This window comes from Hyperoodon ampullatus (assembly GCF_949752795.1).
Source record: "Hyperoodon ampullatus genome assembly, chromosome: 4".
NCBI lineage: Eukaryota > Metazoa > Chordata > Mammalia > Artiodactyla > Ziphiidae > Hyperoodon > Hyperoodon ampullatus.
In genome coordinates this window covers 99,929,506-99,942,085 of record NC_136917.1, presented here as the reverse complement: position 1 = coordinate 99,942,085, position 12,580 = coordinate 99,929,506, and the positions used below count along the sequence as shown (strand labels likewise).

Genomic DNA, 12,580 nt, shown 5'->3' with positions numbered 1-12,580 from the left:
TAGAAAAGCAGCATCACTTTATTTTTCTGAGCATAAATAACAACCACTAACTGCAATTAAGTTGTAACTATTGACCATGTAAGTAAGTGTATGGAAGCTACAGTACCACGTAATCACAGGGTAGCTATCTCGTTATTTCTGTCTTAGAAGCTAAACTCTTGTCATAAGATCTAAGAGCTGCATGTTATATGGTAATTTGTTTTCTTTTTTTAATACTTGGTAACTTCAATAACAGGTTCTCAATGCATCTACTTATTACTTATACCGTACAACTCTTCTACTTCCCAGTTTGCATAAGAGGAAACATAATACCCCTATGTTGGACATATAGTGAGAGACCTGTTCTTCAATGGAAACATTATATAAAACTGCTCATTAGTACACTGACACATTGAAATAGTTTGAAACATGAGATGGATTCATTTTCAACCTCTCTGTTTACCTCAAGGCACATAAGGGAGCTGGGATGCTGCCAGGAGAGGGGAAGACCGATATTTTTATTCTTATCTCAGGATACCAGCTGCATCATACCACTTTCCCTTTTTCTTTCTGCTCACTGCTGTTTGAAGTATGTCAGGTTTGGAAAACCCTATATGGATGCTCTTGCAAAAAGAAAATGTATCTGGGAAGGGCCTCTAAAGGAGACCCTTTCTAAGACCCATGAAATCGTCTTAGAAAACGTGGAAAGCCCTTTTAAAAAGCTTCTAAGCTGCTCCTCTCTGTTGTGACAACATTTATTATGATAATAACTCAGGCATAAATGGAGCCACTGGAACCTTCAGTGTCAAGAAGGTGACAGGAGTGACTTCACTGAATAAAACTCCACTCCGTTTTTCTCAATACTCCATAGATATAATGTTTCACCCCACCCTGAAGTCAACTTCAAGGGATTTCAAGAGTTGTGGTTTATGTATAATCAATGGGATTCAGGGGAACAGAAACTAATGAAGCCTGATGATGAATAATTTTAATTGATCCTGGCTTGGGTTGCACTGGGAATCATTAGGCTTTAATTCAGTAGAAATTTGGGATTTCAAAACATGGGTTAAATGAAAATAGGTAAGCTATAAATGATCAGATGGGTCTTAAAGCACACTCATAAGAACATACAATAAGAAGGAAAAAATAAGTATAAAGAATAAAGCTGCTTAATAAAAAATATTTATCAAACACAGATGGAAATATATAACAAGAAAAAACTGCAAGGATACCTATAACTGGTCCCTTTGAAAACAATATAAGGTTGTAGTATTTTGGCATTGTTTCTCTTTGAGTTTTCATTGTACCCCATTATATTCCAACTTATTATATAGCACTGAAACACTGCAGCTCAAATTAAGTTATTTTTACTTTTAAGCAGAAGGAGAGTTCTAATTATTTCAGGTTTTTAAAAACAGTGTTTTTCTAAGTACGAATTCAATATTTAAAAAACATTATCCTAACAGCCTTCGTGTGTCAGTACTGCCAAGCTCATGTTTCTAATTAGCCAGAAAGCAGGTAGGCAGTAAAACATATTTGTGTAAAAACGGAGGGACAGTAAACTTAACTTCACACCTCATAAAAAGCTTTGTAGTCATCCCAGTGGTGGCTCTCAGCATCCTGTAAAATGCTTGTAGCACAAACTCTGACGCAGTAGTCCGTAACCTGAAACTGTAGAGTGTTGATGAATTCCTGATATCGTTGGACAGGTACCAGGAATATGGGTCTGTTCAGAGGGAATGATCAAAGAGACAGAGATTTAAGGCCTGTGCAGTAGGAGGTAACAATCTCCAGTACTACAAATGGTTTTGATTATTAGATATCAATCATTCATTTCCTCCTAATGCTGAAGTCTGCATCCACATTCACTTTCCAAAAAGAAAAAAAAAAAATAGCTGGTCTTTGTTTTGCAAGTCCTTTGAAAACGTACATCTGCTATTCCACAAATATGCACTTCAGCTTGAGACAAACTGCATTGTCAATACATCATTCAAAAATAAAAGTATTCTTTGTAAGCCTATTATTAGAGATCAGTGCATTATTTAGGCATTAGGTTATCGTTATTACAGAGAAAAACATGCATTTGTTAGAACCAACTTTTGTAAAGCTATCACACATCCCACAAACACACTCTTTTTATTTTAAAAATTGTAATTTTGTAGATGTCAATTATCTCATAAACTGTTTTACAATATTCTACAGAAATAAAGTGAGTGCTGGCACATTTTGTTTATAAATTCAACAATCTGACTACTTAAGAGAATTAAAGAAATATCATAGTAATATCCTACAACAAGCCAAATTTACTTTTATCTTCAGCTATTTTTAGTACACTCTCTTTGCTTCCTCTCATTACTACGAAGGGATTGAAAAGGCTAAATAAGGCATGTAGACTAGATTCTTGGGCTCACACTGGACTGCCCAGTCTACCTGCTCCCTTTGCAAGGGACTGTGCTCTCTTCTAGAGAGCACAAGAGCAGCCACATAGACCATGTGATAATACCTCTGGTCATTTTTCTTCTCTATCCAGAAAACATTTGGTCTTTTTGGACTACTAACACATGAAAATTATGACTGCCAGATGTTTCCTCTTCAAATATGAAGGATAGCTTATTATTAAATGGATGTTATGAAATATGTTTACGTTTGTCAATAAAATAGATTGAAATGCATCTCTTCTTTATGCCTGATCCTAACATCTAGTTGGCCTAGGAACAAAAGAGAAGGGCATTTTCCACAAATATTGTTTTGTGTGACAACAAGAAGTTTGTTTTTCCTTTTCAGTGTAGTCAATACAATGTGCCTTACAGAATGGAAAGGGTTTGTTTGGTCATGTCATAACAACATGCCGAAAATAGTCGCTCCAGTTTAGAGAATGGGAAATGCAAGGGTCATCTGAGTGGGCCTTTAGAGGGAATACCTATCCTTCTTACTATCTGTATATCTGGTTTAATACACCCCACGCTCTACCTTTTTGACATTTCCTAGTCAAGACAAATGAAAATAATTCACCATGTTAATTATTATTTTCTTCTTCTCAAATATTATTATCAAAATTCCACCTCTGTGATATCCAAAGATTACATGTTACTTTAAGAATGGCCATCAACTTAATATAAATGACACTCACTTCTTAGTATTTTCTTTCATCAAATTATCATATTGCATAAAATGCTGGAAGACATACACTGCTGTGGAGAGCAGCATGTGCAAGTTTTTCAGGGGTGCTTTGGAAGGAACCTCCTTGCCTCTCTCTTGCAGTCTGGCCAGGACAGCTGTTGCCACTTTACAACAGGCCTCCACAAAGTTTGCTCTAATTTCCTGAAAAGAATCATCTCTGCATGCCAGAGCCAGTGGAAGGATTGTGTCAAGTTTTTCCATGATGTCAGAACAAAACTAGGGAGAAATAAATGTAGCACTGAGTTATTTGTATTCTGACAGCACCGTGTAATTTACGTACAGGGGAGCTAAATTCCAAAATAATGAATTTGGCATCAAACATAAATATAATGACACAACTTTATAATAATCGATTTCTCTGTTGTAGAAAGTTAAATGTTTTATTTCAAATAAAGAAAGACCAAAATGATGCTTCTCTGTATATAACCATCAAACCTTATGCTTACCAGAGAGACATTATGAAAAACTCATGAAATAGCTTTAAATTACTTTTATTTGTAGTTAATAGAACTCAGAAAATATGTATCCATGATTACATTATTTTTAACTTATTCCTGGTTTTTTTTCGCTAAATTTTCATAGAAGTATTTTTTTAAATTAATCACCACAGATAAATGAGGCTGTATCAGTTTAACTTAAACAATCTAAAAGCATCAGAAACAGTCTCATATAGCATCTTCTTATTGGTAAAGAGTCAGCAACTCTCAGAAGTGATGCACTTAGCTTTTCACTAGTTGTGAATTTACTCCTTCTTAATGGCAAAGGAGGCGTGATGGATGCATGGGAAGGTGCAACTTGCCTCCACTCCAGGTCGGCCAAAAGTGTTCTCTGGGGAATGTTCTGGAGCCTCAGGGTGGCAATAGGGGATTAAGGCCACCTTTAAAAACTCTCTTTCAAAAACATTTCAGGGGCTTCCCTGGTGGTGCAGTGGTTAAGAATCTGCCTGCCAATGCAGGGGACAAGGGTACGAGCCCTGGTCCAGAAAGATCCCACATGCCGCAGAGCAACTAAGCCCGTGCACCACAGCTACTGAGCATGCACTCTGGAGCCCACGAGCCACAACTACTGAGCCCACGTGCCACAACTACTGAAGCCCGCACGCCTAGAGCCGGTGCTCCGCAACAAGAGAAGCCACTGCAGTGAGAAGCCAGTGCACCACAACGAAGAGTAGCCCCCGCTCGCGGCAGCTAGAGAAAGCCCGCGTGCAGCAACAAAGACCCAATGCAGCCAAAAATAAATAAATAAATACATTAATTTATTTAAAAAAAAAAATTTCAATGATACGTTGCTGACCTCACTGCGGGCTTAATGCTGAGTAACTATATTTCTCTATTTCCGTAATTACTTCCTGTTTTCTCAGTATGTTCCGTGACTCTCAGAACACAGATGTAAGACTAATGTTAAAGGAACGGTCACTAAGGTGTAAATAAAGATTTAAAAGTTGCCCAAACCAATAAAAGACAGTAACTCTTTCAGCCTCCTAAATTTCTCCTGGAGTCATTCAAAGGTATAACCCAAACAAGCAGTTTCTCAGCCCCCCAGGAAGTCACAGAGGACCTCTCTTAAGTTACCTCAGATTCATGGAGCAAAAAGTTGGCAGCAGGTTTAAGTCCTTTTAGCTAGCACAGTGGCCCATGGATACCAGAGAAGAAAACTGGTACTGGGTCAAGTGCCAAGTGTTTCCCAAGAGACTCCATCATTTTTCTATTGGTTCCCTTTGCAATGGCGTATATGAAAAAAAAATCTCATATGCCAATCTAATTTGAAAGGATTTCATTTGATACTTGCCTTTGCAATTTTCTTTGGTTGGTCTGCCTCAGGAACCGCACGGTTATCTTGCCAAACTTGCTGGACATTTACAAGGTTCAAAGCATAGCTCATAGCTGAAGACCTTTCATTCTGTTCCTGTTGGAGAATTTTTGTGGAAAAGTCTTCAATGGCTGTTGTTATACAATGTGCCATGGGAAGAGACACTTCTTTAAATGCACTTCTCCAGCCAAAATTTAGTAAAGTAGCCTGAAATATAAGTTTATACGAAGTTATATTAATCTTAAATCAGCAAGTGTTGTTCTATTGTTACAGATGTAAAAGTATTACTTTCATTCAGCATGTTGAATGTAGGTATTCTTTAATAAACTGTAAAAGCCATTCTTACAACCTAAAAATATTACCCAGTGAATAAAGCAATATACAAAAACATGCATTCTTTACACACAGTAATATACTGTCATTTCATTTTAATTCATCAGTGGATTTAATCAAAAACTTTGTTTTTTCAAAATTTAATCTCTTAAATATAGTTCAATAAAACCATCTTTATGAGAGCTGAAAGTTCCACTTACTATTTATGACGTAAAGCAGTCTTTAAATTCAATATATTTAATAAAGCCTACATTAGATTTTTATAGTCTTTTTTATAGTTTATTGTTAACAAGTATTGCAACATAAGACAGCATTTAATATTCAATCTTTTATTTCTTTTTCATTCTCAGAAATCCAGACAAGCCAAAAAAATAGCAATAAGAAATAAATTTCTCAGAGAAAATATACCACTGTGTGTTTCTAGATTTTTATTTCTTTAGAATTTTACTTAGTTTCTCCACCCACAAAGTGGTAAGCAGCACTACTTTTGTTCCAGAAAATGAGGAATTAAAATGACCTGCATTGCTCTGTGTGTGGGGAGTGGGAGAGGCTGGGGTGGAGGGTGGTGGTGTTTTCTTTTTTTCTTTTGGTCTTTGGCTCATGTGGCTGTATGTTTACAAATGTATATGCCCCTCAAGTCCTCTAATGTTCTCTAAAGTATAAAAGCATTATGGATAGTAAGCTGAATCTATGCTTAGGATTAAACTTTTCCTGTTTTAGTATAATCTTGTTTACAGCAATAATTTACCTACTCCAACTTCAGAAGACACTAGGCTTGATATTCCTAACTGAATTACTTACTTTTCTGGATCTCAAGTTTTTTGTTGGAAAAATAAAAGAGCTGAACTGAATGGTTTCTACGGTCTCTTTCAGTCTAAAATTACTGAGATGATGATCATTAGCTTAATTTTCTAGTATACATAATCCCACTAAGCGTTAATTTAATGCTTTTTTTGTACTGAATATACATGCAGTACAAAGTAATAAAGGTGATTCATCTTCTAGAGCTAAAATTCTATGATCCCATAACTCTATAATCAGAAAAAGTGGCTCTCCTTCTCATTATGCTTATAATTAAGATGTAATTGAAATTTCCTTTCTAAAGTTTCTTTGGACCTTTAACATCATAGGGCCTGCCTAAAGATACAACTCTCATTTTATTTTTACATAAAATGAATCAATAATTGAATCTACTCAGCTCATATTATTTCTTTTCTCATAAGTGAAACTTTGAAAGTGCCATGCGTGTAGTTCTGTGCTGTAACAGTATTTTCTTGGGATGCATTTATGATAGAAATATAAAAAGGAACCTACCTTCATAAAAATTAAAAACAACAACAACAACAATAAAACTCTGCTTTTTGTTCCCCCACCAGGGCATGTCTATTCATTAAAATCATTCATTCATGCATTCAAGGCAAGACGTTACGGGGAAAATTGCCATCAATTGCCATGGTCACAGTGACTTTTTGTGCCTGTGTGCGTGCCACGATGATTACCTTTGCCCATGGTAATTTATATGTAATTATACTACCTCCTAAATTCTCTTTTCAAAATATGGAAAACCAAGCACGTTAATAGCTGATCTTAAAAAGAAAATTGAAAACATTTACTATTCAAATTTCCTCCTAGAAGTCTATTTATTTACATAAAATATCATTGGCTTACTTCTACTCTTCCCATCTGATGTTTGGAATTATACACCTTCCAGTTAGAATATATAAGATTTACTAGTTGATCCAAGAAAAAAAAAAGAGGAAATAATGTAGTTTTCTGTTCTGTGTACAAAGGAGCTACCCACTAAATCCCTTTCTTCTATTACCTAATGCTAATTTCTTAATAACTACTCTGATTTTTGGTTAAAACATAATGTATAATTTCGCCTTTTTTCTGATTATTTTCCTTGCTTTCTACATTGAAACTCTGTTAAAACTCTATGTTCTTTTGCCTTTTTAAAGGTTTACCTACTAGATCAGTCAAGATCCATTCAGAAAATAGAAACCACTCTCGGTATTTTGAAAGGAAGAATTTTAATGTAAGGTATTAATTACTAAGGTGATAGAAGATTTGAGGAGCCAAACATGGGTTATGAAGCAAGACAGTTATTTTATTACTATTACTATTACTACTACTACCACTAGCTACGACCGCTCCTAGGGCTGGAGGAACAAAGAATGGGAACAGTGCTATGGAAGTGTAGTCCCTGGGGCCACCAGTGAAGGAGGCCAACCTGCCAGGCGGACCTGAAACCTCAGAGAGAGGACTGTGTGTGTGGAGCAGCATGAAAGAAATGAAGGAGTCACAGCTACTCCTGGAGATGTTCTCTAAAAAGAGCAAGGGGAAGAAATCCTCTGGTTTCTCTCCAAGAACTACCCTCCAATCTTCCCTTAGGGCTTTTCATTGGCCAAACCTACCCAGGTCCAGAAAGCAAGAAAGCCTGGAAGAGGTTTTTCTCTACAATACAGAACAGAGCAGAGGAAGAGTGGTAATGGATCTGAGAGCAAACAGGGGCATGCTGGGCACACTCAAATAAGAGGCCAGTTCAAACTATTCTTTCCTCTTCCCTTTCCTTTTTCATCTCCACTTTCTCACTTTTCAACAGTTGTCTACAGTCCAAATTCTCAAGGTGTAGACCCCGAGTGGGATGAGAACAAAGATCTCTTCACTGCCAGTTCCCTACTCCTTGCATGGAACACACTGTGCAGCGCAGCAGTGTTCCCACTAAATTGAACTTTCGTCAAAATTAATAAGACAATTTTCAACCAGGAATTATTTTTTTAGTGGCAAAGGGTAAAACTCAAGACATCTTGATTCATAAAGGAGTCATATAAAAATGATGATGCTATTACATATGAATAAAAAACCACCACCCATTTTTCCTCACTTACCTCTTTTACTGGTAGTAATTGCTCTGAAGGAATACTGGTTTCATTTGTTCTAGGTTTCTCTATTACAACTTCTCTATTGGATGTCTCCAAAATTTCTATGCAATAGAAAACAAACACACAAACTTACATTAAGAAAAACAAACCATACTAGATGTGATTAATAGGTTAAAATTAATTACGTAGAAAAGCTCTATCCATAGTACACACACACACATACAAACACATCAAGGTACAAAGAATACAGTCAACAAGATGTAGGGTGACACTGCCGTCACAATAATGAGAGGATCAAAATATAGAGTCCTTTTCTATACATACAACTTGATGGAATTTATATACTATTTATATTCAAATTTGATGTATATGCATATATAATCTGTAAAATTCAGATCCTTTTGTCATTAATTAATTTTCATGTTAATAATGTAGGATAAGTTAACAATACAAAGTAAATATTAATTTCTTTGTTCATTTAAAAAGCTAAATTCTGAAGTACTGCTTTAAAAACCAGTGGTGTTCTTTAGCACATTAATATTTCTTTTTTTGAAACAAGGGAGAACAAAAGCACATGGATAAACATTATCATATCAGGAAAAATTATACTTTTAATAAGATTATCAATGAGTCATTGGAAAAACACAAACACTGAGACAGGTAAGAAGTGATCTCTAGCTTCTAAAATGGAAATACTTCCTCAACTTTTATTTTTCAGAATTAAGAAATTCTTTCCATGGGAAAAATACAGATCTACAAAAATGTAATGAATAAATATGCCGAAGAGATCCTTCCATTTTCTATTATGGTTCTATTAATAATAGTTTAATTCAATATGAATGACTTAGCAATTATCTTTTGGTTTTGCTTAGACTTGATATATGATGACGAATTATATAGCATGATTAATTTTTCTTTTATTTTAATAATCTTAAGAGTCAATTTCTCCTTATGTCCTGGGCAAACAAATCTCCAAATATCAGTGATTCTTATCGGTAGGGCTTCTGACAAATATAGTCCTCTAGAAAATATGTGGGATATTTGTTTGTTTTTCTAAATATGGTTCTATGAGCTTAATCATGAATGATTCCTAAGTAACACAATCCACAGAAACATTCTCTCAAAAGGTAAATATTCCAATTGGTAGGTGATAACAACAACCTTTTGAGAAATGTTATCAGAGTTAATTCTGAGGAAAAGTTTCCCCCAACTCTAGTGTTTCTTAATCACTTTGGATTTGTGAACACTTCATAGAACTTGATTAAAGTGACAGAACACTTCATCCAAAATGCACAATATGACTGTGTGCGTGCACACACACTCACAGGTGCTATTGGAGATTCCCAGGCCCTCTTGTAAAGCACGTTCACGATCCTCACGGGGCCATGGACTGCAGTTGAGGAATCCTGCTTCATTTCTCAACACACATGACAACATAGACAAGTTTTAGGTCAGTGTTATACCATTTAACCTAAAATGCTTTCTCTATGGCTTGCATTTTATTACATCTTTTGCAGAAGCTAGTGTTATTAATAAGGATCAATCTCAATACTGAAATAAAATCCAGATTAAGCAGACTTTTAAATAAAGAAAAATGAAACTATAAGTCTATTAAAGAAAATATGGAATTTTTTCCCCCAAAGATACAAGATAGAGACTTTTCAGAAGGACACAGAAGCCATAAAACAATTCTGCATAACAAAAATATTGTTAATTGAACTGGATATGAAAAACTGGCTTGTAACTCTCTCTCAATGTCCATAGCTTTAAAAAAAATTAATAGACTTTAGCTTTTCAAGCAGTTTTAGCTTTTTAGAAAAAACTGAGCAGAAAGTACAGAGTTCCCATATACTCCCTCTCCCCCTGCCCTCAGTTTCCCCTACTGTTAACATCTTACATTGGTGTGGGATATTTGTTACAATTGATGAACCAATATTGATAGATTACTATTTACTAAAGTCCATAATTTGCATTAGGGTTCATTTTTTGCGTGGTGCAGTTCTATGGCTTTGCCAAATGCATAGTGTCATGCATCCACCATTACTATCACACAGATTAATTTCACTGCTCTAAAAATCCCCTGTGTTCCACCTACTCACCTCTACTCCCCTCCTCACTCTCCTTAGCAACCACTGATCTTTTACTGTCTATACTTTTGCTTTACCCAGGACGTCTTATAGTTGGAATCATATAGTATGCAGGCTTTTCAGATTGGCTTCTTTCACTTAGCAATATTCATTTAAGTTTCCTCCACGTTTTGTGTGGCTTGATATCTCTTTTTTTTAAATCAATGAATAATATTCCATTGTATTGGCATACCACAGTTTATCCATTGACCTACTGAAGGACATCTTGGCTGCTTCCAAATTTTGGCAATTATGAATAAAACTGCTGTAAACATTCATGTGCTGGTTTTTGTGTGGACATAAGTTCTCAACTCATTTGCATAAATACCTAGGAGTGTGATTACTAGATCACATAAGGCAAGGTTTAGCTTTATGAGATAACAACCACACAGTTTTCGAAAGAGACTGTACTATTTTACATTCCTATTAGCAATGAATGAGGGTTCCTGTTGCTTCACATCCTTGCCAGAATTTGGTGGTGTTGGTGTTCTGGGTTTTGGCCACTCTAGTAGGAGTGTAATGGTATCTCCTTGTTTCAATTTGTCTTTCTCTGATGACATACGTTGCTGAGCATCTTTTCATATGCTTATTTGCCATCTGTATATCTTCTTTGGTGAGGTCTCCAGATCTTTTGCTCAGTTTTAAATTGAGTTTTGTTTTCCTGTTGAATTTTAAGAGTTCTTTGTATATTTTGGATACAAGGTCTTTATCAGATATGTATTTTGCAAACGTCTTTCTCAGTCTACGTTTTGTGTTTTCATCCTCTCTATGATCATTCCTTTTTACTTAGCAATTCCACCTTAGTAACTTACTGTCCAGATATACATGAGGACATATAAGACATAGTTCAAGTAAATTTGCCGTATCGTGTGGAAGCAAATGAAGAGGAAAAAACAACCCTATGTGTCTATTAATGAGTAGTTGATTAAATTATGGTACATGCACCAATAGAAAACTATTCAGCTGTTTTTCTGAATATGGGGTGTTTCTAGATAATTGTTAATAAAAAAAAGAATCTCTGTATAGTATGACAAGATTTTGTGTTATTTTAACATGGGGATATATATGGAAGTAGTTGCCTTTGGAAAGGGAAACTAGACAAATGGAGTGGAAAAAGACTTAATTTTAACCATATATTCTTTTATCCTGTTTAAAATTTTACTACATGTCTGGACAATTATTGGAAAATATTTTTAAAGAAGAAAAAAATAATAAAGATCAAGTTGTCAATGACATGAAGAGGAAGCACTTGGATTCTTAATGTCACTTTACTTTTCTACAGATAGGTCATAAAAATAGTTGATGTAAAAGGTATTCACCCTGGAAAAATAACATTAATTCAAAGCACAAGCTTTGCAGATCTATTCTTGGAACTAACTATTTGCCATTGTGTAACTATAGTTTAAAACTTACAAAAAAGGTTAATTATCTTATATTTATCATTTCATTCCCAAATACATTCTGCTTATTCACTCAAAGTAATGGGCTTTGATGTTTACACACACCGTCTACCTATTTTCAAGATGAATTAAAAAATAAGATAAGCTTCCCAAGACTTCTTTTGCTGGTGAGCAATTCTATAGTAAGACAGAAAAAGAATTATTGAGCAATTATGATAACCTGTATAATATAATCTTCCCCTCCAAATTAAAAATGTTTAAAAAAATTTAATCCTATACAGAGAAGCCAAAGGGATTATTTTAAGGCAGGATTAGTAACACTGAATCTAGACTAATAAGATATCTCACGATTTTAACGAATTGTGGCATTTTTATATTTGTTTGGAATTCAAAATGGTCAATTTCAAAATTTGGCATTGTCAAACTTTATGAGCTCTTTGAACATTTAACAAATTATTTCACCTATTTAAAAATATATTGGACATTCTATACACTTATTAGCATTGTCTAGAGAAGGTAGCCCATTTTTGGCTCATCGTTCTAAAACATAGTTATTTGCATTCAGTCAACACTGGTTTCTTTAAGAGCGTGCCCAGACTAAGGACCTCAGTAGAGTAGGGCAGAGGGTCACAGGAATGCCAGCTGCTGAACAGCCTCTGCCTATGGAGTTTGCTGTGGTTCATTTTACACTTCTGGTTAGTTTCCACACTGCCGTTTCCTTTCATAGAGAGTAGAGGTTGGCAGTACTTCCCTGTGACATCCACTTTCACACCCAAATTGGTCTTCATAGGCTCCCATTGTGTGCACTACAAAGCAACTTGCCTTGTTGGCAGCTCTAAGTGAGAACTACAAGTCTCTCTTTTCTTTACTG

At 35.3% G+C, this 12,580-nt stretch overlaps 1 protein-coding gene across 1 annotated transcript in view; it reads right to left on the bottom strand.

Annotated features, from left to right (window-relative positions):
• KIAA0825 overlaps nucleotides 1-12,580 on the bottom strand; it is a gene marked incomplete at both ends in the record, with an annotated part of 341,894 nt that overhangs the window by 268,667 nt on the left and 60,647 nt on the right. Inside the window, 4 exons of the mRNA XM_079701596.1 lie at nucleotides 1,555-1,705; nucleotides 3,110-3,375; nucleotides 4,948-5,175; nucleotides 8,190-8,284. Coding sequence (XP_079557722.1) covers nucleotides 1,555-1,705; nucleotides 3,110-3,375; nucleotides 4,948-5,175; nucleotides 8,190-8,284 — 740 coding nt within the window. The remainder of the gene's footprint in view (nucleotides 1-1,554; nucleotides 1,706-3,109; nucleotides 3,376-4,947; nucleotides 5,176-8,189; nucleotides 8,285-12,580) is intronic.